This window comes from Coturnix japonica, chromosome 21, assembly GCF_001577835.2.
Source record: "Coturnix japonica isolate 7356 chromosome 21, Coturnix japonica 2.1, whole genome shotgun sequence".
Lineage (NCBI taxonomy): Eukaryota > Metazoa > Chordata > Aves > Galliformes > Phasianidae > Coturnix > Coturnix japonica.
Window position 1 is genome coordinate 1,830,812 of NC_029536.1, and position 24,301 is coordinate 1,855,112.

At 50.1% G+C, this 24,301-nt stretch overlaps 1 protein-coding gene and 1 long non-coding RNA gene across 2 annotated transcripts; one reads left to right on the plus strand and one right to left on the minus strand.

Annotated features, from left to right (window-relative positions):
* Positions 1-147: 147 nt before the first annotated feature.
* On the minus strand, positions 148-11,872 carry VWA1 (von Willebrand factor A domain containing 1). Its single transcript, XM_015882159.2, has 6 exons — positions 10,640-11,872; positions 6,352-6,915; positions 4,249-4,527; positions 3,484-3,756; positions 2,938-3,207; positions 148-2,349 (listed from the first exon to the last, which is right to left on the minus strand). Exons 1-6 carry the CDS (start codon positions 10,710-10,712, stop codon positions 2,309-2,311), a joined length of 1,500 nt encoding a protein of 499 aa, XP_015737645.1. The 5' UTR covers positions 10,713-11,872; the 3' UTR covers positions 148-2,308.
* Positions 8,538-24,233, plus strand: LOC107323281. The gene is made up of 4 exons (XR_004309459.1): positions 8,538-9,856; positions 10,148-10,360; positions 11,872-17,927; positions 22,980-24,233. It is a non-coding gene; the product is annotated as an uncharacterized LOC107323281 (long non-coding RNA).
* Positions 24,234-24,301: the final 68 nt, after the last annotated feature.

Consider the following 24,301-nt stretch of genomic DNA (forward strand, 5'->3'; position numbering starts at 1 on the left):
GGCTGTATGTTTCATTATTGCAAGGTTGGGAGTATAACCTGGATTGTGGAGTCATGGGAAGAATGCTTCTTTTTCAGTCACTTAATATTAATTCCAGCCCCTCAACCAGTTTGCTTTCTTGCCCCCAGGAATGAAGGAGTCATTTGGTAGCTCTTGTAGTGTATTTTTAATTGGTTGCCTTCAATAGGGTGTATTACATCTGTGGAGGAGGTCTTAATGCAGAAGTAAGCTATGCAGGGAGTTGTACTGAACCATCTCTGTCCTACAGCAAGAATGAACAAGATACTTTATTGCGTGAGAGATTCCAGAGGCTTTATCTTCCCCTCTGCACAGTCTCCATTGAGATTAATCAGTCACTCGTACACATTCCATAGGAGAGCACGAATCATATGGAATCTTCTTATCAAGTTAATGAATGACTCGCCTCCCTCCCATCCCTTCTGTGTAAGGAGCCCAAGGCAAAAGTCCCACAAACCCACACGAGTTTTGTGCTCAGCACTCCAGGTCAGAGACAAAGTTCCTCTCAGCTCCAGAAGGAATTGTTTGAAGGAGTCCATAAGCTGAGCTATGGAGGGTTTGTGGGATGGACTGTCGGTGGATGGAGGCTCTCCAAGCACAGCTTTAAGAAAATGTATCTTTCATATGTGGAAAAAACAAGCAATGTATCTAAAATAGAGCAAACATTAGTGAGGAGAGGTGATCCCACTGATGCTGGTTTCAGTTACCAGAGATGTAGCTGTGTTTCTTTGTAGCTGTAAGTCTCAAACTTTGGAGTTGGGTTTCCTATTTGTAACTAGCTGCTAGAACTGCTTATTTATTGTTCAATTCCCCTTCCTGAAGAGTAGCATAATGACAGCCCATTCAAGCGTGGGGCCTGAGAGGAAGAACCAGATTTACTCCTGGAAAAAAATAGTTCTTTAAATGAGCTAAAGCTTAGCACAGTGTAGCACCAGGACAAGACATTTAAATGTGTTTTAAGACTGCAAAGAACAGAGCCAGGAATGATAGTGCTGAAGTCCTATTTTCTCCTGATTAGCTGTAGAACATGCTAATTAATATAGCTGCTCTGATGGTAGGACTCATACCTGACTTGCTGTAAATGATTGCAGGTGTGCCACAGTCATTTGTGGTCACAATTCAGGCAGTACTGTGCTGTTGTGTTGTTTGAAGGTATGCATTTGAATGAGAAAACAACTGCTTTGTATGGCCATGTAGTCTGGCCTTTCTTGACTTCCTGCTGCTCCTTGAGCTCAGCTGAGGACTGAGAATAGCGTAACCTGCTGGGGAAGCGAAGTTCCAAGTTTTCTAAGTTTTCTGTCCTCTCAGTCTGCTATTAAATCCCAAAGCAAATGACATGGAGGAGCTGAATCCTTCAGAGTCCATCTGGGATCTCTGTGTCACTGCAGCAGATGAATTTAACACTATTACCAGTGTTGATAAAACTTAAGAATTCAGCAGGCAGACGTGAACAATCTTTTCTCTTGGCACACCCAGCAGCAGTGGCCTGGGCTGGCAATGCTTTCTTGTTCCATTCCTCAGAGTTCATCAACCAAGTCTGCCATAAATCACCCCCCTGTGCTAGGAAAACTAGATTATTCATTTACTGCATAGAAAGCAAAATGTCTTTTACAACGTGTCTCCATATCCTGGCCAAAAACCAAATGGGTATGACCTATTTTCTTCTTTTCAGAAGTACTACAGCCTTTGACCAGGTTTCCTCTGTGTACTGCATGTTCTCTGTACTTGCTATTTTTTCTCCTACTGCTTTCACCTTCCATCCCTGAGATGCTATACTTTGGGGATGCCTACTTTGAAACATGTATTGAATACACTGGATTGAGTTGAAGCTGCTTTGTCAGTGTCAATGGCTGTTGACAGCTTCTATTCTTTCTCTAAGTGCAGTGCCCAGAACAAAAGGCCAGTGTAGTAAACAGCTGCATTCTGAACATGCTCACAGTCTGCAAAAATACAACTGTCTCAACATTTAATAAATAGAGTACAGGAAATAAGCAAGCAATAGTGAGGATTCATCAGGTTGCTTTTTGTTTGTTGTTTTTCAGGCATGTTTATACAAGAGAGGGTACGGATTTGGCATCAAGCAGTGGGATTGTCATCTCTGACCAGCTGAACCCATCTTCAAGCTTTGCAAGAACTTGACTGAGGATGGCCCTCAGGCTTGGCAACCAGGACAGCTGGGAGATGATCTGTGAGCTTTCTGATTTCCTCTGTAGGTCCCTCCGTTTTATCCAAACCTTTGTTCCAAGCAAGATCTCCTGCTCTGTGAGGGATCAGTTCATGCTCAGGTCTCTCATGCCCTCTGTATGTGCTTGTATCCTGGAGCTTCTGTAGCTGGGAAGAGCACAAAAAGCATGATGTCAGCTTTGTTTACCCATTTTCCACATCAGACTGAGTCAGAGATCTGGTGACTCTGTGGTCATCATCGCCATCACTTTGGCCTATTGGTGGGAAGAAGGCTGTGCTTCTGCTCTGTCACACAGCTGCTTCTTATCACTTATTTCAGCCTATTGAGAATCCCTTTGTATTTCATTATAGAAAGTGGCTTCTGGGTAGTGCAAGGAGGAAGGCAGATGTCATTGCCTTCTTAGCTGTGTTCTGTAGTTAGCTTGTCTCTCTTGTTGAAAGCCAGCTTTCATCAGATTTCATCAGCCTCTTCCCCTCCTTTGTCATCCCAAATCCCCACCAAATCCCCCGCATGCTTCTTCTTCTGCCTGTAACCATAATGCCACTAGGAGGAGTATTGCTCTTAAAAAAGAGGAGGAGAGCCCAGCTTAGGGCAAAATCCCTGGAGCGATAGCTGTGATGAAGCCCTGCTGTCAAGCTGGCTGATAAGCACAGTATTTCAGCTCAGCTCTGTGTTGGATCTCGAGCACCCATGTCCCCTTCAGGTCTAGGGACCTCCCTTGCACCCTGACTCACCTGGCTGCACGTGCACCATGCGGCACAATCCCTTGCTCGGCTGATTCTTGTACATGGACTTCACACACACTTTGTTTGTGGTGCCTGGGGCCATGTCTGTGAGGAGCACATTGTGGATTTGTGGTGACACACTGATGAGAGATGAAGGGCCGGTTTGTCTCCGGCACCTGACTCTGTAACCAAGGACCTTTCCATCTGCAGCATCCCATGAAGCCTTCAAGGTGTTGGAGCCCATGTCTTCAAAGCGAAGGTGCCTCACTTTGGAGCCCTCTAGAGAAAGGAGAAGATCCTTGTTACTGTGGGACTCTCTATGGAGCAGTTGCTGCAGCTTCAGTAGCAGCTCAGCCATATACAACCCATAAGAGTGGTCACGCTTTGTGCAGTTGATCTCCTTTTGGTCATAGACTCACAGAACCATCAAGGTAGGAAATGACCTCTAAGATCCCCCCTCATCCAACCCCAGGAACCAGGCTGAGTTCTCAGGCCTCGCACAAAGGCAGATCTGTGCCCATGCTGTTCCCTATCAGCACAGTGCTGCACACTCACCTTCTTGAGTACATGCTTTGGCTGACAGTGATTTTTCCTTTCCTGAACTGTAGATTGCAGTCACTGTCACCAGATAGGTGGTGTTGGGTGCCAGGTTCTCCACAATAGTGCTGTTGCGGGTACCATCCACCTCTATCAGCTGCGCTGAGTTCCCACGGAGTGGCCCATACAGGACCTGGTAGCTGGTCACACTGTCTGGTGTAGGAGCCCAGCTGACTTGGAAGCTGTGAGGTCTGGAGTCTGAGATGAGAACCTGAGCTGGACTGATTTGCTCTGAAAGAAGCACAAGGTAGGAATAAGCATGTGGTTCGTGGCAGCAGGATGCTCTCAGAGGAGCAGAATGGACCTGGAAGATTTAGAAAGGTTGGCTGTGCTCAAGTGCTGCCCCAATCCCTCCCCTCATGCAGGGATGCCCCAGCAGTGCATACCCCTGCCTGGAGAAGCATGTGTCCTTCTCTAGCTGCACCTACAGCTCCTGCTTTCTCCCAGCCCTCTGCTTTCTGCTATATCCAAGTGTTTTAATATTGAAAGGAATTTTATGGCCTTGCACTAGGCAGTGCAGAACTTCTTTATAGAAGATCTGCTTGCAGAGTGACAGCAAAAAGATGCCTTCTCCTTGCTCTGTTCAGGTTTGACCACAATTGTCTGCCTTCTGATGGGGATCAGACCAGGAAGGTTGCAGATCACAGACTGTCCTATCTTCCTATCTATCTGGGAGGCTCAGCATGGCAGAACTTCACCTGTGTCCAGTTGTGAGTACTTTACCTGCAAGGGTGGTAACCCTTATCGTCTGGGGAGAGAAGTAGTGAACGTTGGATTCAGGAATGAGTGCCACCTCATATGTAGTTTCTGGAGCAAGATTGCTCAGTGTGAGGCTGGTGTGAGCCCCAGACACCTGTGTTGTCCTCTTGGCTGCCAGGTCATCAGTTGGGGCGTACTGGAGGGTGTAGTAGCCAGTTTCTTGAGAGAGGAGCTGGGGCCACGTCAGACGGAAGCTACTTGATGTGATATCCACCGCATGGAGCCGATTTGCTTGGATAACATCTGAGAGAGAGGCAGGAGCAAGAAATCACTGATAACATTTGTACACAGGACATGGAATGCTACAAATGCAGGCCCTTTGGATGGGAGATGTGACCTGTAGGACACTGGATGACAGCTGAAGTCAGTGAGGTGCAGCTGAGCATGCACTGAGCTGAGCAGCTATACCTGCACCAAGCAAGGCACTCTAATTTTTCTCTGAGCTGTTGCTTGGCTGTGGAGTGGGTAGGAGCACTGCTCCCTCCCAGCACTGTGGACATGGAACTCTGCAGCCTCCTGTGACTAATGGGATGCAGCACCCAAAGGATGAGCTACAGCACACCCAAGCACCTCTACTGCCACATGACGACTGCCCTGACCATTGGAGGAGATGAATCCCAGAAAGCAGATGGTCACTGATTTCCTTCTCAGCTCCTCCATGCTGGCAGGGGGAAGCAGTGTGTAACCTCTGGCGCTGGACCAGGCAGTGCCCTCTTGGGAGCACTTGGACACAGTTCAGACACACTTGTCTCCTGCCTGCTGGTGACTCACACAGGATGAGGGTGGACACAGAAGCACCGTTCCACAGCAGCGAGCTTGTTGGCATCCTGTGAATGCTGGCAAGGTCAAGATTAGACTTGCAGGAGTGCTGCTGCTTTTATGATGTGTGCAAGAAACACAGTCAAGCAGCAGATAAACCCCTTCTGCCCTGGATCCATAATCTATTATGCAGGAGATGCAGTGGTCTCCATCACCAGAATGGGCATTCAAGGTCTGGGATCATTTTCCTGGTCACTTGCTTAAGGTCAGTGCTAAGTGAGGGTGTTGGAGGAAAGGGAACTGAGGCAGCTCATTGCTTGTGCAGCACTGACTCCTTTCATGGTGCTATTTTATACCATGTGGATTAAGGATGCGCTAGAAGCTGAAACAGCCACTTGAAAGGAAACATTTGGGCTCTGTGTGGCACCTGCAAGAGCAGAAGGTCCAGTACTCAGGACAGAGAAGAGAATGTGGTCTGTGAGTGTGATTTGCTAAATGGCAGTGGCTGGAAATAGGAAGAAATTGCTATACAGAGAGGATTCTGCACTAAGGGGTTACTTGGACATGCCGCAGCCAGCTCTGTCTTGACTCACACAGTAGAAACCAAGTGGGGAATTAAAACAGGACTTCCAGCAGGGCACAAAGCCTCCAGAAAATGAAAGTCTGCAAAGTCCTGGTTGCTTGCTCAGCTTTCCAAACAGATGCAAAGGCTGAGGCAGAACCCCTGCTTTGTGGTCATAGATGCTCGCATCACAGTGGCACAGAGGACATGCAGTGTTCCTGCTCATCCCCTGTCCCACATTCTGGTTTTGGCTCTCTCCATACTCTTTCCTAGAAGCTTTAAAACACTGGGCTGTTAGAAACCAGCTCTCTGCCTATTCTTGCTGTCTGTGCAGTCACAGACGTGCCAGCAACTGCCTTGCCGAGCCCAACAAACTGGGCTGGGAATTTCTTCCAAGGGCTGCACTGGCCAAGCTGCTCTGTAGATCTGGCAGATGCAGAACACGTTACAACAGGGGATTTATGGAACAAAAACATTCCTGTGCTGCAGTCTTAATTCTGTGAGCAACAACCAACATCGCTAATTGCTCATGGTAAGAGAGTACTGACTGCCAGCTACTTGTAAGCAGGGGATGGATGCCAGCACTAAGGGTGTGCAGGCAGAGCTTAGGGGCCAAACCCTACCCTGGCACACTGTTTTCATACATGCAGTGTGTTTACGTGCTCCTGGAGATCTGGTGGTTATAGGGGATTTTCAAGCTTGTCCTGCTGCAAGCTTCCAGAGACCGCAGCCCAGCCCCAGCATACCTAACATAGTGTCTCGCAGCTCCTTGGTGATGATGGGGAGGTCATCCACATCTACAAAGTGCAGGTGCTTTTCAGGAGGCTGGCTGGCAGCAGCAGACAGCTCCAGGTAATTCCCCCTCCCGGTGCTGACAATGAAGACTGTCACCCCCATGTCCTTCAGGAGCTGCATGGGCTCAGAGATGTCATCGCTGGAGAACCCATCTGTCACCCAAACCAGAACCTTGGGCACATCTGGCCGGGCACCAGCGTCATTACTGAAGAGCTTCTCCTTGGCAAAGGAGAGTGCCTTGCCTGTGTTGGTGTCACCCATGAGCTGCCTGGTGTCCTTGATAGCTTGCTGCACTGCACCACGGGACAGGTACCGGTCAAAGGGAAACTCCATGGTGGGGGTTGTGCTGATGTGGATGATGCTGGTCTGGACATCATTGGGACCAAAGGTGAAAGGCCGCACGAGGTCCCACATGAATTCCTTGACCTTGGAGAATTCATAGTAGGAGACACTGCCAGAGCTGTCCAGTAAGAAGAGGATGTCTCCCTCTGAATTGGAAATGGAGGGCTGAGGACCTAACAGGGAAAGAGAGAGGGATGGTTAGAAAAATGGTGCACAAACTGGGAAGAGTTGGTTATCTTGGGCCAGATCTCTGAATGCAGCGAGGAGTTTGTAGAAAATGCCTTGGAGACGTCTCAGTTTGCACTGATACCTCTTGTTAGTCAGCACAAGGCTGCTCCTGGGTACTTACTGCTTTGAGCTGGAGGAAGACACGCTCCTGGTGCTGGGAAGATGAATTTGGAATCCTTTTAGCCATCATTCTGCTTTCTGGCAGCTTTTGAAGGTGTGAAAAGGGAGAAAAAGCCACAGAGCAGAGACTGGTGCCAGCCTGCTTGGGCTGCTCCTTCAGGGAAGGGATGGGGAATGCAGGGCTGCCAAGCAATGCAGGACCTGGGGCACTGATGGGCTTGGTGCAGCACACAATGGCTGAGTGTGGGAGATGAAACCACAAGGCAGCAGACAGCTGAATGGAAAGGCCCCTGTAAAATTAATTGCTTGGAGGAGATGGCTCCTGCAAAGAGCTCTGCATGCCAAGGCAGGCTCCGAGGCAGCAGGGAGGAGCAGGGTCACATAGCCCCTCCTGGGGACTACTCCCAAATGGAGGCATGAATGGCAAACCCAGGGCAGGGGATGAGTCAGAGGGTGCGATGCACCGTGTGTGTGTCCTCAGAGTGGCACCTGGCACAGATCAGATGTGCAATGGGAACTCGAGTGCTGGCTCTGTCCCAGGGCAGGGACATCGTGTGAACAACATGCTGAGATGAGCTCCTGTGCTGCTACAGAGAGCAGAGCCATTCGGGGCTGGGCCCTTCACCTCCCTGCTGCATTACGTGCTGGCTGAGAGCACAGAGCCATACCAGACCCATGACGAAACAACTGGAGGAACAGAGAACCGCGTTGCTTGGAGGTGACTAAGCCAGAGATGCCAGGAGGAGGCAGGAGCAGCTCACGTCCAGCTCTGTATGACCCAGCACAACTCAGCCCTGTGCAGACACGCACATCTGGCAGCCTGGCACTCAGAAAACACAAGCATGGCCTGGCCAGCTTGCCCACAATGACGTGTGGCTCCATCAGCACATCACACAGCCAAACCCATCACCTCCAGGTCTCTTAACCTGCTGCTTCACCAGTGCATGCAACCCTGGTTCTGCTCTGAGCTCCTGTCTGTGTGGAGCTGCAGATTCCTCCTCTCCCCTCCACTGCAAGGGCATAAAGCCACTGACTTGGCTGCCAAGCTGTACTGAGGGATCTTGGCAACACAGTGGTCTCTTCCCAGCAAAAAAAAAAATCATCTGTTTTCATTTCTTCCCTCTGCTCCCCATTATTTTGAGTGGTGGTGTTTGTTTTTCAGAGTGTTGCAACAAGCAGCTGTGAAAGCTTCTGGTGCTGGCAGAGGACATTGCTCCCCAGTGGCAAACGAGGTCACACATGGAGAAACTGGGGGTGCATCCCCAGGGAGCAGACAGTAAACCCCTGTCCTGCCAAAATGAGCTCTATGGAGAAACAGAGTGACAAGCTGCATGGAGCACCTGCTAATGGAGGAGGATGCTGATGGAGAGCCAAGAGCCAAGCCCTTGTAATGGTGCTGGAGTGTGCCCTGCAGCTGCGGGCACAGAGAGGTAGGCAGAACGTTAGCATCCTGTGGACAAGGGTTTCACCCGTCACTGCTGGGAATAGCTGCGTGGGTTAGGAAGAACTGCAGGAAGGGCTGCAGTTTGACACCACCACGTCCTGCCAGGGGGGCAGAAAGCACAGCCCAGCAGCCAATGGTCACTGATAGCAAGTTGTGCTGGTGGGCAGTTTGGTATTTCGGAGCCATCTGAAGGGGTTGTGATCTGTCATAATTCAGTTCCACCACTCAGCCCTGTGTAAGACAGAAATCAAGTCCTCTCTATGAAACTTTTCTGCTAGAGAGGATTCACAAAAGCATCCTCGCTGCAGCAATGCTGATAGTGGCTGGGCACACCACCATCCTTCCCTTCAGGCTCTCCATTCCTTCATCTTTCTCGCTGTTCTTTGCCCTCCATCCAACACAAACATCTCCCCTATGCCAGAGGTGGGGCTTTGGGGATTTGTTACCAGCAAATCCCTGCCTTACGTAAGCAGCTGCTGTTTTCTAACTGTTTCCTCACTTTACAGCAAGGATCAGCTGGGATTTCTCACTTTTGTGGGGCTCTGGGAGAAGGGATGTCCCTAAAATGTCCTGCACCATCAGCCCTGAGCACAGCCAGAGCCCAGGGAGCAAGTGTTGGCAGCATCCTCTTGTCACCCTTGGGCTGGTACTTGTCGATAGGCACGGATCAGTCTTGCAAAGAAAGGTTTAGAAGGGATCAACTGAAAGCAAAATGTCACCATGGAGTCCCAGCTCTGCTTATTTACACACTTGGCTTTTCTAAGAGGAAAACAGCCAGGCGTGTGCGTCCTGCTCCGAGATGCTGACAGGAGACATCCGCTCCAAGAGCTCCCCTCAGCTGGGACCTGAACTCGTGCCACGTGCCTGATTTACGTGGGACTCAGCAATCCTAGAGCAAAAAGGATTCCACAGCCAGAGAAAAATATGTCCTGTCTCAGTTTACTATGCCTTAAATGCTGCATTTGTCTTCCCTTGTGCTGTTTGGCCACGCAAGGAAAAGTGTTCTGCTGGAAGTGGAGCTGATTGTGCAGGGTGAGCAGCATTGCCTACACCTTTCCTGGGGTTCTCCATGCTCCAAGCTGCCCAGGAGCTTCCCATCTTTGTCCCCTGAAGCTAATGAAGCTGCCTTCACTCACATTAATCCAAGACCCAAAGAAGTAGAGTTATGACCATGCATCCTCTCGGCTCAACCAGTTCCCCTCACTGAATGGTGATGGCACATCACAACGGCTCCAGACAGGAGCCCTGCCAGGATGGCTGTTTGCTCAAGGTTGCTTTTGGGAGCGGCCGGAGGTGCCCACATAAAAGCTGCCAGGGAGCAGGTACGTTGCCCACCAGGTTCTCTTCTAGTTTACAGTTTACAAGCCTTAAGTAAGCTGTCGGTACTGAAACAGCACAACTGCCTCTGGAGCATGGAATGGGCAGGAACAGCAGCACAGTTCCTGAACCAGCCTGCATCTCCAGGACCTGCTCCACAGCTTGGGTCACCAGCGGGCAGAATCTATTCCCTGTAATGGGATCTGAGCAAAAGTCACGGTCTGCTCTGCCCACTAGGAGCAGAATCACCCTGTCCAGGCACAACAGAACTTCATGTCTCCCTTTACACTTCTCAGGTTCAAACTCCAGGGAAAACCAGTAACCGCACCAGCAATCCCTGCCCAGCTCACCGGAGAGAAACACTCATCCCCTCCGTGTCCCCTATCCCACTGTCGGCTCCATGACACCAAACCGCGGGCGTTCTCCCTGAGCAGCAGCCAAAAGAAAGCATTGTAAGGAGAAAACGTCAGGACTGAATTACAGAGATTAGACAGTGGACAACAGGACAGGTATGGTATCAATCATTGCTTTCCCTTCTCTTAACCACTGCTTTCTTTACACTTAACCCCAGTACATAGGGAGCACTGAGTAGTCAGGACTCTCCCTCATCCTGCACTAAACTCTGCCAACTTCTTTTCCAAGGGAGATAAGTTTTCTTTCTAATAGAGCAATTTTAGAAACATTTTCCTTCATTGTGCCAGCAAAGTAACACCCCATAGGAATGGCAGAGCCATGGCAACTTCAGGTCAGCTCCTGTCCCAGCACAGTGGGGACCCCGCAGCACTCACCTTGGCCAGGTGCCTCCTGCCCCGCAGCGAGCTGCAGCCACACACCGAGCACAAGAACTGCTTCGGCCAGCATAGCAAAGTCCAATCCTGGGCAAACTACCTTAAATCCAAGAGCTCGGCTCTATGAAGGCAGACGAAAGGCTCAGCATCAGTCATATTACGTGCAAGGATCCTGCAGAGCCCAGGGCAGCTTGTGTGCTGCTCATGCCTTGAGATCCGACAGTTCTTTCTTCTGCTGTGCCGTGGTACAATCTCTGTGTGCTGGAGGCAATTTTCCTTCCTCTCCACGTCCTCCTCGGCTGGAGATGGGGTGTGTTGCCCTCCGGAGCTCTGCTTTGCTGCTGGGATTTGCTCACAGGCAGCGGGTGTGCAGCTGGGCTGGGGTGAAAAATCTGTCCCGATAGATGAAACGCCGGCCCTGCGAGACACTGGCAGCAGTCCAGATATGAGGGAAAAAAAATAGAGAGAGAGAGAAGCTCAGTGAAATCCAAAGCTTCTCTCTCTCTCTGCTCTGGAATGAACTAGAAGGGAAAACACGTATAGAGAGGAAAGAAAAAGTAGAAGAGCTGGGGAGCGTGCCCTGCCCTGGGAATATTGGCTAATCCTTTGGGAGGAGGCTGCGGAGCACTCCTTAGGTCCTAGCGCTGCCTGCACAGCCCCAGCCCTGCCCCATGCTGGACTGCTCCTGCACAGCCCCCTGCCCACCTCCCTTTGGCTTCAGCTTTAGCCTGTGAGTCAAAGGGGGCTAAAGATAAGCCCATGACAAATGACTTGCTGGATGGAGGGGCTGAAGAACTTGGCTGAGGGCTTTCCCCTCGTGGGCACACAGCCTCTCTGCATTCCCCCTAGATGGAGAAGTTTCTTGCCGATCAAAATCCCTGAGCAAACCCCACTTCCCTCCTCTCTTCTGCCCTGCCACCCGTGTCTCTGCCTTTGGCTCCTGCTCAGCAGGTGGAGGTGAGAATATTCCCCTTCCTTTTTATCCCCACTTTCAGTTCATCCTATTTATACCTGTTTGGGAGCAGGGAGTTTGTGGTTTAACCTGACATCCTCATCTCAGCTGCAGCCCTTAGGGGTTACTGCTGTATGAAGCCCTGAGCTGCTCCTCTCTTAAATTATTACCACCCTATAGGGGATAGTGGTTTTCAAGGAAATAAGGCAAAATACAACATTCAGCTAAGCCATACAGCCATCAGTGGAAAAAACATGTTGCATATGCTGCTTTTGGACAGGTCCAAGACATTACAAGCAGAGAAAAGCTGGAAAATGACACTCAGTTATGAAGAGACTCTTCAATGTCATCTCCTCTGACAGGGGGAGTGACAACCAGACAGGATGAGAAGTAGCAGAGGAGGAAAGTTGAGAAGCTGGTGGTATTTCTGAAACCGGTGAGCCATATTTCCCCCAATTTGATTTGGTCTCTCCTGGGATCTATAAAGAAATGAAGAGGAATTATGAGCCAAGGAGCTGTGCAGGCTGGAAAAAAAAAACGTATCCAAACTCATCAAGCAAATGGAAAGTCAGGACAGGCCCAAGAAATGAGATCCAAGTGGGAAGCCCCGGAGCCAGCCAGCAAGTTAAACGTCATGGGCACTTGTTTGTGCTTCTCCTCCCAGCCCCACCTCAGGCAGACGGGCTGGGTTTGGTACCCAGCTGCACCATGAAGGAACGTTGTAGTATCAGGTTGTATGATACCCCATACCCATGTGTCATGAACTTAGGGGGATGACTCAGCCTCACTGATTCATGCAGGCTAGAATAAGCTTCATCCCAGGGACACAGAAGAATTTGATACCCCTACTCTCATCCTCCACCATGTGATCTGTGAGATCATAGGATGGCCTGTGTTGGAAGGGACATTAAAACTCATTCCATTCCCACCCCATGCTGTGGGCAGGGTTACCACCCATTGGAATAGACAGTGCAGGGTCCATCCAGCCTGACCTTCAGGAACCTCCAGGGATGGGGCACACATGCTGCTCTGGGCATCCATCCGGGATGCAGTGCTCCAGATGGGCCTTTGCAAGGACATGTAAGTACACTTGTTAAGTTTGTCCAGGTTGTTTTGGAGGGCAGAACTTCATTACAAATGAATATCAGAGGTGCAGGTGCTCCAGCACGAGAGCTGTTCAGTTGTGGCCTCTTTTGAGGAGCAGCCTTTCAGAGGAAGATTACACAAAGCAAATCATCCCAAAAGTGGTGATCCCAAATTGTCTCAGCTTCTCCACCTGTCTGGATCTACATAGATCCATTACACTGATCCACATTCAACTTGATTGCTGCTGCTCATGGATGAGCACTCAGACCCCCATGGACCGGAGCTGGTGGGAACATGAAGATGATTTCCTTGCATTACTCACTTCCCAAGAACACTTCCCATAGAAGAGTTGCTCATAATTTCCTTTTTTGTTTGTCGGTTTTTCGCTGTCAATGCCATTCAGTCTCACACTGTGCAGCCTGGAGAGAGAATTTCCTTAGAAGTCCTGCTGGGGTAGGAGGAAGCAGGAAAAAGCAGCCTGGAAAATGATTAGATCTCACACCATTTAACTTTATTTTTAAACTTAACTGTAAAGGACAAGTCCTGTTTCCAGTAAGGCTGGTGCTTGTGCATGCTGATGCATACTGTGTTCTGGAGCCAGCAGCATCACCCTGCTTTGTTCCCATATAACTGTGGCCAGAATGGGGCTGCAGGGCTCAGCCTATGGCCTCCATCTGCCATAACGCAATCAAACTTACCGAGGGTGGTCACCTTCCTACCATTGCCAAGTGAAAATCCAGCTCAGAAAAGCACCACCGCCATCCAATCCCTATATCTTGACTGTCCACTCTTCCTTGTTCTACCTTCCTTGTTGGGTCGATCCCAAATCACAAGGTCTGATTTGCACACACAGTGTATGGCAGAGCTCTGCCCGCAGGGAGTTTGGTGGTGGCTGCAGCTGCCGGGATAGATGCAATATCCTCTAAGGCAAATCACAGCTGGAACAAACAGGCGGGTTTGGAACACAGCCTTTCTTCAGCTCTACATAAAAGCTTTTGTTTGGAGGGAGCTATCTATATATGGGAATTTGGAAATTCCCCATTTGGAAAGGAAGCAAAGCAGCCCTGTAAGTGATGGGAGAAGGATGGGGCAGGAGCTTCCCTGGAGCCGCAGGTGGGCAGCAGTCAGGCTGGGCATTGGGAGCTCAGGCTGTGTCACAGTGGAGGTCTCAGCAGCTCCAGGCTGTGTTTGTGCAGGGTGTGAATGGGGAAATCTGCCGACCCCAGCAGTGCCCTGCAGCAGGATCAGTCCCCGTGCTGGCAGGTCTCAGTTAACACTGTGTCGTGCCATCTGCAGGTTCAAGTCAGCTCTTATTTCTGTTATGACTTCGGAGACAAACTACAAAAATAGTTCACTCCTGGCACTCCCCAGCTGTATTTATCCTCAGAAGTTGCCCAATGACCCCCAGCAACTCTACAGCAAGACATGATTTGGCTGATGCTTCATCCCAAAGCATCCTGAAGTCACCCAGCACAGAACTGCAGTCACTCTTGGGATGAAGTGTGGCACATTTTCAACCACATGCAGCAGCATTACACCAAAACTTTGGAGATGGGAGGAAGTTACAGAAGGGTTTTATGCTATGAGAACACAGCTGCTCACATTGGAGCCATTGGAAAAGCCTTCTCCCATCACAAGCACTGCAGAAGTGGCTGTGGACCCTCTTCAGAGCCAGGCAGCACCCAGAAGGATGGAAACACTGTGTGGGCCTTTCTGCTGTTTCCCTCCAGCACCGAGTCACACCAGGACACAGTGTCCTAGTTTTCTGTTTCAGCCGCTTATGTGGAATGAAGGAATTTGTGGAACGAGCATGCAGGTAGACACAGGCACATCACATGGCTAATGCAGAGAGGGACAATGTTCTCTGAGCAATTTTCTGCTCATGCCAAGGATCTGAACCCCTCTGACTCCTGCATGCCATGCAATGTGCTCCTCGGGCTGTGTGAGGTCCGGACAAGGCATGCTTGGATGGTATGGAAGGAGTCAGCTTGTCACAAACTGCCAGCCCTCAGCTGGATCCCAGACACCAAAGTGACTGCACTGAACCTGTGGGTCATCACAGTGAACTAAAAACTCTCAGAGCTGCAGCTGGGCTAGTTATGTTTACGAGCTCACAAAATGACACAGAGTTCAACCAGCTCCTTGCTTTTGCCTCGCCTCTGAGATCTGCAGTGCTTTATATGCGTAGGAACAAGTGAGCTCATTTGCAGAGTTCCAGGAGCGGGTCAAAGAGCAACCTGATACAGAGGTGGAAAATAAGCAGGAGGGCTGGCTGCCAGCAGCGTAGTGCAGAGCTGAAGCTTTTGGGCCTGACCTGAGTGTGCCAGCCCTCTCCCTCTCACCATCTGAATTTAGGGCATCTCAGACCAATCTGTTTCACCTTTTCCTTTTTAGGAGAAGTTCTACTTATCATCTGTCCGACAGCTCACAGCTGGGAGCAGCTGCCTCACAGACCCATGGCATTGAAGGGGTAAAATAAGAAAAACAGCAAAAGAAACCCACAAAAACCAGAAGCAGAAGTGGCTCATTGCTCGTTAAGTGGCTTCTGGATTTCTCTTGATGGAAATGGATAGGCAGCACCTCTGGCACTGTCTCTCCCAGTTACAGAAGAGGCTTCGCTGCTGCATGCAGCTGGCTGAGCAAATGGCTGCTGAGTTATTGTGGCAATTCTTCATCCTTTATTTAGTGCATCCTCATCCTCTCTCCATGCTAAAGCTGCCAGGGCTGTCCACATGTGCCAAGGAGGAGCTGGCAGCAGAGAGCTCACTACTTCACTGCTCCAGTCCTGTGTTTTAAAGCCACAACATCAGTATAATGAGAGGAAGGTGTGGATGTGCAACAACTGACCTCTGGAGTCTGAGACTGTACAGGAGCCACGTTCTCCATCCCTGGCTTCCAACCATGAGGTTGTATGAGAGCACGGCGAGATCGATGGAACAGCACACAGCGCTCGTGCCTGGTTGCACAGACTCCACTTTTCATGTGGAGCCATCTGGGGGTCCCCAGCAGAGATCCTCCAACACTTCAGATTCCTGCCTCATTTCCTCATACATTTTTTATTGCAATTTCCCCAGCTGGACCCAGACTGGGGTCTCATTTTGCATTCCTGGAGCCAGAGAAGCTCTGAAACTTGGAGCCACCTTTAAGCAATACAGATGAGGTATGGATGCAGCTGTCTGTTTTGAATCCAAAGGCTATTCTTTGGAGTGGATCTCTTTCCTTATTGCTCGACTCTTATCTCCTGTCTCTATCCTGTTAGGAAAGCTCAGACAATGTGGAAAAAGCCAACTTTAAGAGGACCTCCTTAGAACTCTGTTTCCTGAGGAATTCCCAACTACACAATAAGCTATGACTTACAGAGCAGCCAGGTCTTGGCCTCTCTCAACAATTATAGCCTCTTGGCCTGTCAGCCTAGGGGAAAGGAGATGACCTGGAGCAATTTGAACACACGTACAAGAGAGATATGCAGCCTGGAGAGCAGCCTGCATGCTGTGAGATGCACATTTGGCCATCATCCTGGACCGGGGCTCCTGGTTTGACAGATAGAGGGAAGCTGTCCAAGACATTGATGAACGGGCCTCCAAGCACCCATCAAGTTGCATCCAGTCACAACAGGAAGGGGAAGCGGTTCGTGGTTGTGAGTTCCTACCAGGAGGGACAGCCTGGCCCCTGCCTCACGCACAGCTGCAGGAACACTGGCCAAGCTGCACTCCCTGATCCCAGCCTGGAATTCAGAGGATATCAAGGCCAATTTCTCATCAGACCCCATGCCAGGTGGCAGTCAGACCCTCTCTATCCCAAGCTCTGCCAGTAGTCTTCTGGTGGGGGCAGTAAACAAAGGTACTATTCAGATTATGCCAGTAGACTTTGAGACACAAGAAGTTTGGTTTGAGTGTGTTACCCAAAAGACGGTGTGCTTTGATTCAATGGGTTCAGCACATAGAGGGGCACAACCAGACCCATCTAGCACAGGGACTAGCAGAGTCCTGCACTGTGGAGGGCATTTCTCCTTTTCAGCTGAACTTCCAGGGCTTGGAACAAGGCTGCCTGTACAAGAAGCATTACAGAGGGCTCATTACCGCTCATCTGCAGCTTTTCAGCCCTTCTCAGTAGGGGGACAAAGCCATCTGAGCAGGAGCAAGGCTCCAAGGACAAAACAATTATCCTTTTTGTGTAAGCCTAGCAAAGCAGCTGGGGAGCGAGTGGGAGGGGAGGGAACAGCTCCTGCCCCGTCTGCAGGGCTCCTCCAGCAACACTGGGAGCTTCTTCACCCAACACATGGCTGGATCTGATGCCATACAGCAGCAGTGTGTATAGAAGTCGTGTTATTCAACTTGAGCTTGTCAACGGTGAGACTGAAAGGAGAGAACAAGTTTGGAGCGATGAGAAAGGAAGGGGGAAAAGGAGTTCCATCCATCAGCAGGTTGTTATTTACAATGGAAAGAAAAGGTAGGACATGGGGGCTAGGTTGGAAATCCTGTTTCATAAACAAGACTATCCAGGATAAAGCCTGTCCAGGAAACATGCCTGAGGGACACAGGGGGGCTCAGCTGGAAGCTCTACTGCTGACATCCATCCTCCCATCATGAGCCCTGCCAGCCTTGTACTCCTCCCACGTCAGGCTGGGGAAATAGTTGTAATTCCAGCAGCCCATAAAGAAAGAGGTGACTTGATGCATGCAAATCAAGCAGAACAATTCCCTTCTATTTTGGGGATAAGAGGCTGTTGTTCTACAGCTGGGTGCCGTAATGTCTGACCCATGGACGAAAGAGCAAATGCTTTCCTTGCAGACCATTGGTGCTATTGAGCTGGGATGTCCTGTCTACTATCCACCCTTCCTTGGAGGCACAGGCTCCCAGCAGCAGCTTCTCTGTGTACAAAGCCAGGCTGGATGCCTCCCTGCAGCCGTTCTGAGAAGGCTGCTCCCAAGCTGGAACCCAGAGGAGCATCTTGTCTGCAGGAAGATACATGGCTCACGTTGGTATGAGCATGAGATTGTGCAAGGGAGAGCGTGGCCACTGGCATCCCAGCCCTGCTGCATAGCCCTGGGTCAGCATTCCTGGTAGGACAGGGCAGGGACAAAAGGGATGGCATGCAGTTCCCCACAAGAGTTACGAAAACAAGCCTTCTTCAGCAGTTATTCACCCGACTTTCATCCACATCCATCCAAGCTGACTGCCAAATTTCCTGAAGCCAACATTGTGCATCCCAGCAGAGATGAGAGTGGGGCCAGAACCCCGGCATATGAAGGTACAGTTTGAGCTTTCCTAGCAAGCTGTCCGTGCAGCACACTGCATAACCCTTCCAAACATCTGGCACATCGGCATGGGCAGATCCCCATTGCTGAACAGGATATTTTGGGATCTAGGTCAGGGGAATTATTTCCAGCACTTGCAGCTGGAAACAGACCCAGAAAATGTGAAAACAAACTTGGTTGGAGGCAATTTGGTAGCCATCTGCAATGCTCTGTCACTGCCTTCTTCACAATGGGAAGACAAATGAATTGTTTTCAGACCTGTTGATTGCATGCGTTTGCCTGCACTAATTAATTACTCTTGTAGGTATGGGTGGCATTAAGAAGCTGTATTCCATCAACCTTGATGTCACAGCATTAGTCATGGTAGTTGGCAGTTCTACCTCCCTTCCTCCCCATACTGTTTCCAATGCCTAATAGAAACTCTCCTTAACCCCTGAAGAACTGCTGGGAAATACTCTGTAACCCCCCACCCCCACATCCCACAGTGCAGCACAAGCAAAGGAGCAGCACCCAGAGCTACATGCAAGTCCAGCTGCCTTTCATGGCCATGCAACCCTCTGCAAGCTCAGCTTAGCTCTGCCAGTGATGTATTTACACTGCTAGCACTTTCTAGTTTAGAGTCTCCACCTTGGTAGCATTACCCAGCTCTGGGCACACCCTTTAGCTCTACAGTTAGGTCTTGCATGCCATACATTTTAACAGCAAGTGACCCAAAGCTCTGCTCCGCATGCGCTGGATGTCTCCCACAATGCGTGGTTGGGGCATGGAATGCAGGACATGGGGAACTTCAAAGTGCTGCAGCTATTTTGCACCAAGTCGCCTTGAAATAAGCACATTTGGCCTGTGTGAGCTTCTCAGGGATGGAGATGGTGCACGGAACATGGAGAGCAATGCCATGGGTGATAATGTGTGTTGGAGAACCCAGCAAACTGTTAACTTTCCCCCACTGTGTTACTGGAATCTGGAATCAAACCTTATCCAGAGCTTTAGATCATAAAGCACTTAGCTTTGGTAGGAAGCAAAGCAGCAGGCTGGATGGACTGCTTCCCTGTAACCTGAACTGAAAACCTCTGTGGGCTGTGACCAGCAGCTCTCCATGTTCCTATGAATTTTCAGACCTCTAAGCATCTGTAGCCGAGCCGAGACCAGAAAGCAAATGTAGAAATGCGAGGCTCCATGCAAGAGATAAGGACAGTCACACAGGAGATAAGGTGCTGCGAGTGGAAGGATTGTTTACTTCTCAGTGGCAGCAGACGGAGCTTTGGGGGTGAGCCAGGAAAGCCACAAAAATGGATCCAGAGGGCTGAAAAGAGATTTCTGCATGAAAGGGCTGGAAGCCAGCATGGGGCCAAGGTAACCACAGCGAAAATAGAAACCAAAAGGCCATTAAAGCTGAACAAAGTAAAAGATGCAAGGTAGCAGAAAGTCAGAGCAGCAGGTGGATCAGCCATCAGAGGAGGCTCTGCAGCTGCCCCCATAATGCAGGCAGACCCCAGCCCTACATCCCAACCGGTGCTGAAGCAGCCTGGGTGCGTGAACACAGCACAGATTTGTGGCCTTCGGCAGCAAGAGGTTTATGTCTGGAAGGAAGTCTGCTCCCCTGACTGCTATTTTTACCCCTGCTCATCTGGTTAGGGGTTAGGGCTTGGTTTCCTCAGCTCTCAGCTGCGTGCCTGGGAGACAATGATTGCAGGCACGATCGAAACTGGCGGCTGCTGAAAGCAGAGCGATGAACCAGACAGCTCTACCTCTTCCTGCATCCCAGCCTGCTTCTTTATGTGTTTTTGGTTTGTTTTTTTTTTTCTCTTTGCTTCTTATCTTTCCTTGTGTTTTGTGCAAGCTATTGAAAAGCAAGGCCAGCCCTGCACATCCTGCCTGCTCTATCCCAGGGGGCAAAGCACATCGGGCTCTCTGATGTGACCCAGTGCTTTGCTGAGCATCCCTCCCTAAGCACAGGGACACACACTGCGGCCAACTGTGTTCCCATGCTTCATTCTACAGACACAGGTCTCCCTTCACACCCTCTCCTTCAGCCCCCAGCTTTGCCAGCCCCATCTCCTTGCAGCTTTCACTGTGTTTTATCCATCAGCATCCTCCCAGGGCAGGTTCTCACGCCTTTACAGCCACTGGAGACAGACACGGGTGTTGCGGGGGGAGCTGTTATCTGGGTATCAATTGGCACCGACAATCCCTGAAGCTGCCAGCCCGTGCAGATGGGCAGAGCAGTCACTAACATGTTGGTGGGATTGCAACACTCCCCAGAGGCTCTAACATACGTAGCCGCCAGCTTGGTGCCACGCAGATAAAAACGTGATGACAAAAGGGTAATTTTAACACATTGTTGGGATATTAACCCTACTGATGAGGATGAGCTGGAGCAGATCTGTGCTTCCAGGTGAGCAGGAGGAATAACTCATGCTCAGTGCCATGTCTGCTGCTATGGGGTCACAGAATCAGCCCCTGTGCATAGTTTGCTGAGTGGCTGTGTACCTCCTGCAGCTCCTAAAGGCTGGTGAATGCAGGGAACGAGCTCAGCAAGCACTCATGGGATCATAGCCCAGGTGACATGCTGAGCCCAGGCTCGGACTGAGGCCATGTGAGTCTTTTGTGGGCTCACAGTCAGGAAGTAAAGCACCATAAAGTCCATCTGCACTACCTTCCATGTGCTTTGGGTGGGACAAACCCAAATGACACATCCCCAGGAGGCTCCATTTGAGGAACTGCTTTCCTGCAGAATCCCTTACAAAGTTCCCCCTTGCGCTGCCTGGGGAGCTGCAGAACAAGTGTGTGTTGTTCCTGCCTGCCTGAGCAGGGGGGAGGACATAACATGGGGGGAGAAGAAAACACAAATGCTGACCTCCACCAGCTGTGCTGAGTGCTCTGGGCTTGTCATGGTCTGTGCATAACCCCTTGTCTCCATGCATAGGGTGAGGGCTTGGGGAGCTTGGCTTTTATTCCTCAAGCAGAAAGACAGCAATAATTGCAGGCTCTAATTCCCCAAAGCAAAGCTTTGCTTCTCAGAAACACTCGTGTTGGTGATGCCCAGGTACCTTTCTTTATCAGGACTGCCAGCTGTAGTGCCAAACCTTGCTCCCCATCCCTGAAACAGTGTTGTTTTCTGCTTCTCTTTCAACTGGTGCTTTTCCCCCTGCAGACCTCGGAGTGACTGAGAGGTTTTTCTGGATGGCAGCCTCTAGCTCTCCAAGAGGACTGTGAAGTAGTTTGCAGCATCTGCCACGCTCACCCTTCCAGCCATTCTGTGCTACTATTGATTCTGAGGGCTACGTAATTTATTTATTTTCATATTCTTCTGTGGCTCTTCCACAAAGAGCCCTTCAGCAACGCGTGCCTGACAGATGGCCTCAGAGCTCTGCTGTGTTTTAGCAGCTCTGAGTGCCCAGAGGCACATTTAAACACACAGCTTTCCAGCTGCCTCCTGCTGCTCACTGCCATGTAAGGGACTGGTTTGCAGGGCACACTGGTGCTGGTACAGCTGGGTCACACCACTGCTTGCTTCCTTACCTGCACAGCAGCATCTAGGGCCCAAATACTGTCCCTTGGGTGAGGATGCAGATGTAGGATCAGCTTGCTGGGTGCAAACCCTTGGCAAGCATTCACTGCTTAGTTGCTCCTTAATTGTTTCCATTCATTCAGAGCTTTCCCAAGCTGGAAATCATTGCTGGTGACCATTTAGCTCCAAGACAGAGGAGAGTGTTGCAGGAGGACAATGGACATTTCCCTGTAGACTCTCAAGTTACCATTAAGCAGTCAGCAACACAAATAGAGGGAGCGAGAGAAGCTGTCCAGCATAAATGTCAGTGGAATTGTATTACCGTGCAGATCCCTGCCAAGTTAGCCTACAGTTACTTGGGAGATGGGGAGAATGAGGCACACAGAGCATCCATCTGGCAGGGATGACACTGAGAGCGATGCCCTGAACTCTTGGCAATGCACAGCAGCTCTACCAGAGGCAGCTGAGCCCTACTGGGTACCAGTGTCAGATCTGGTTCTCAGTGACCAGAGCTACGCCTTTTGTGACTGGGATTTGTTCTTTATTTCAGGGGGCCTTTGAGCTTATTCATCCCTGGCTCTTAAGCTCTGAATAAATCAAAGAATGGGAAGTAAGGACCTGCATGGCAGGAGCAGCTCTTCCTCCTGCCACTTGTGGAAGCTGTTAGCATTCACTTCTGTCATACTAAATCCACATGTAATTTGCACATGAGGCTTCTATAAGCGCTCACGCACAGCAGGATGGCTCAGGACTCAGAGCAGAGGGGTGAAATGATCCACACAGCACTGTGGGGCTATACAGACTGGAGCAGCACTTCCCCACAAGGGGAAACTTCCACTAATGAGAGCTTCCCTCACCTCCCCCTGATTCATCCATCCATCAGTATTGATCCCACCGGTAATCTGGTACGGAACGTGGTCAGCAGCCAACAAGCATCCTTGGTGTGTTGTTACATTGGTGAAGAATGAGCCCCCTTGCTGTGACGGCTCCATTCCTTTGGATTTTATTTTGCTGTCCCTTCTGTTAGCAATCAAACTGTGGTTTTGCTGTTTTCCTGCTTTCCACGTTGCACTCCACAAACACCCCCCTAGAAACGACAGACCCATTGCAGCAGCAGCAGGACTATGTTCTCACTTCCAAACAAACTCAGGAGTGGGGAACTCAAGCCAAAGATGCCCAAATTCCCCCTAGACAAAACATTCAAGAAACCTCAGCATTGCTGAGCTACAGTCCTCACCCCATCCTCATCCTCACCCCAAAGCCCTGCAGCACAGCCAGGCTCCCAGCCCACAGGTGCTGCTCTCTTTCCCTCACCCTCCTCTGCTGCTTTTCCCCCATAGCCAGCTGCAAATCATCAGTGCAAATGCACACCTGCAGGGTAAGATAAAAGCTCTTCCAGGAAGGCAGCAAGGAGCAGAGCAGGGCCAGGTGATGCACAGCAGTAGCACAGAAATACTAGCTCAGTTTCTACACAAGTTGGGTTATTAATGTTTTCTCACATTTTTCTCTCTTATCTTTCTCTTCACCTTCACAGGATGAGAACTCACAGTTATACTGTGCTCGTAGCTACCTGCCATAAATCTGGCACAAAGCAGCTGTTGCCAGTGATTCATGATGGGGATATATCCAGCTCAAGGTAAGCTGCCCGCTTGGCACTGACTGCTGGCACCTTCAGCTCTTTCTGGGTAAGTTTTTGTTATATATCTTGGAAATTCGTGCTGCAAAAATGAATACTCCTGGCTCAAAACCCTTGTAGCCTCTTATCAGACCAGAGGCTTGATTAAAAATAACTAAACAAATTAAAACTGCCTTCCTCTTCAGAAGGATGCCAGGTTCAGCTGTGCTGAGCTCCAGAACAAAGCCTTTGTGAGGGTTTAAGGAGTGCACACACAGCAGCCTCCTGCAGCATCTGTAGGCACAGTCCCCAGCTGGCACAGCTGTCCCAAGGCAGAGGATATCAAGGGGGCCTCTGTTCTAAGGACAGAGAGCTCAGGGCTGTGGTCTTACTGCTGTGCTGTAGTCATGCTTTGCTGTACCAGGGCTTACCCTGAGATCTGCTGTGATGTAGAGAAGTGGCTCCAGCTGACAGCAGAATGTAGGTGTTCCTTCATTCACAGTCCAGGGAGCTCTTTGATGCATATACACTGTATGATATTCTGCAAGATGCTTTATGAACCATATGGAGCTGTGTAAGGGGTCTTCCAGCAGAGTTATTGGTCAGGTTCTGCACCTTGGGAAGTGAGTTCAGGCTGCAAGTCAGACCAGGAAATGAGCAATACAGCTTATTCTGTGCTCCCACCTTGCAAAGATCTCTAACAATAGAAAAAGCCTTAAAATGCAAAATCTGTGTCCCTCCAAACATTCAGGCTCTGGAACAGACTTGTTCGCTCAGTGCACAGAAGCATTAAGCAGTAATTTGAACTGTAAATGGGACATATCAGACCAGTTTCACCTGAAGAACCGTGGAGGTGGTTTAGCTGAGACTGGTTTGCTGCAGCTGCCAGAATGGGCTAAATGGTAACAAGGGCTGGTAGAACAGCTCAGTTGTACATTCAGATGGAGCCAGCAAAGCTGATATATTACACTGCTGGCCAACAGCACAGTGCTCTGCTGGAGTCCAGAGTTCAGTCTCTTACCATCACAAAACAGCACAATGGCCAAAGCCCCAACCAATGGCTCTAACTGCTCAGAGCTCCAGCTTTGATTCACCTCCAGCTTTCTCTGTCCCCATCTGTTTGGTGGCTGGGCTGAGTACCAGCCTGTGCTACAACCCAATTCACTTTTATCTGTAGCTATCACTGATTATTTGAGGACAGAACAAGAGCTTGCAATGGGCCGCAGCCAGCTGGTTCTGGT

Bases quoted from the DNA above. Each gene is read 5' to 3' on its own strand.
- VWA1 (XM_015882159.2), bottom strand. From the start codon at position 10,712: ATGCTGGCCGAAGCAGTTCTTGTGCTCGGTGTGTGGCTGCAGCTCGCT. The intron at 4,528-6,351 runs GTATGCTGGGGC...CCTCTCTCTCAG, and splicing joins GCTGCGAGACACTATGTTAG to ATGTTATCCAAGCAAATCGG. The intron at 3,757-4,248 runs GTAAAGTACTCA...TGCTTCTTTCAG, and splicing joins AAGGGTTACCACCCTTGCAG to AGCAAATCAGTCCAGCTCAG.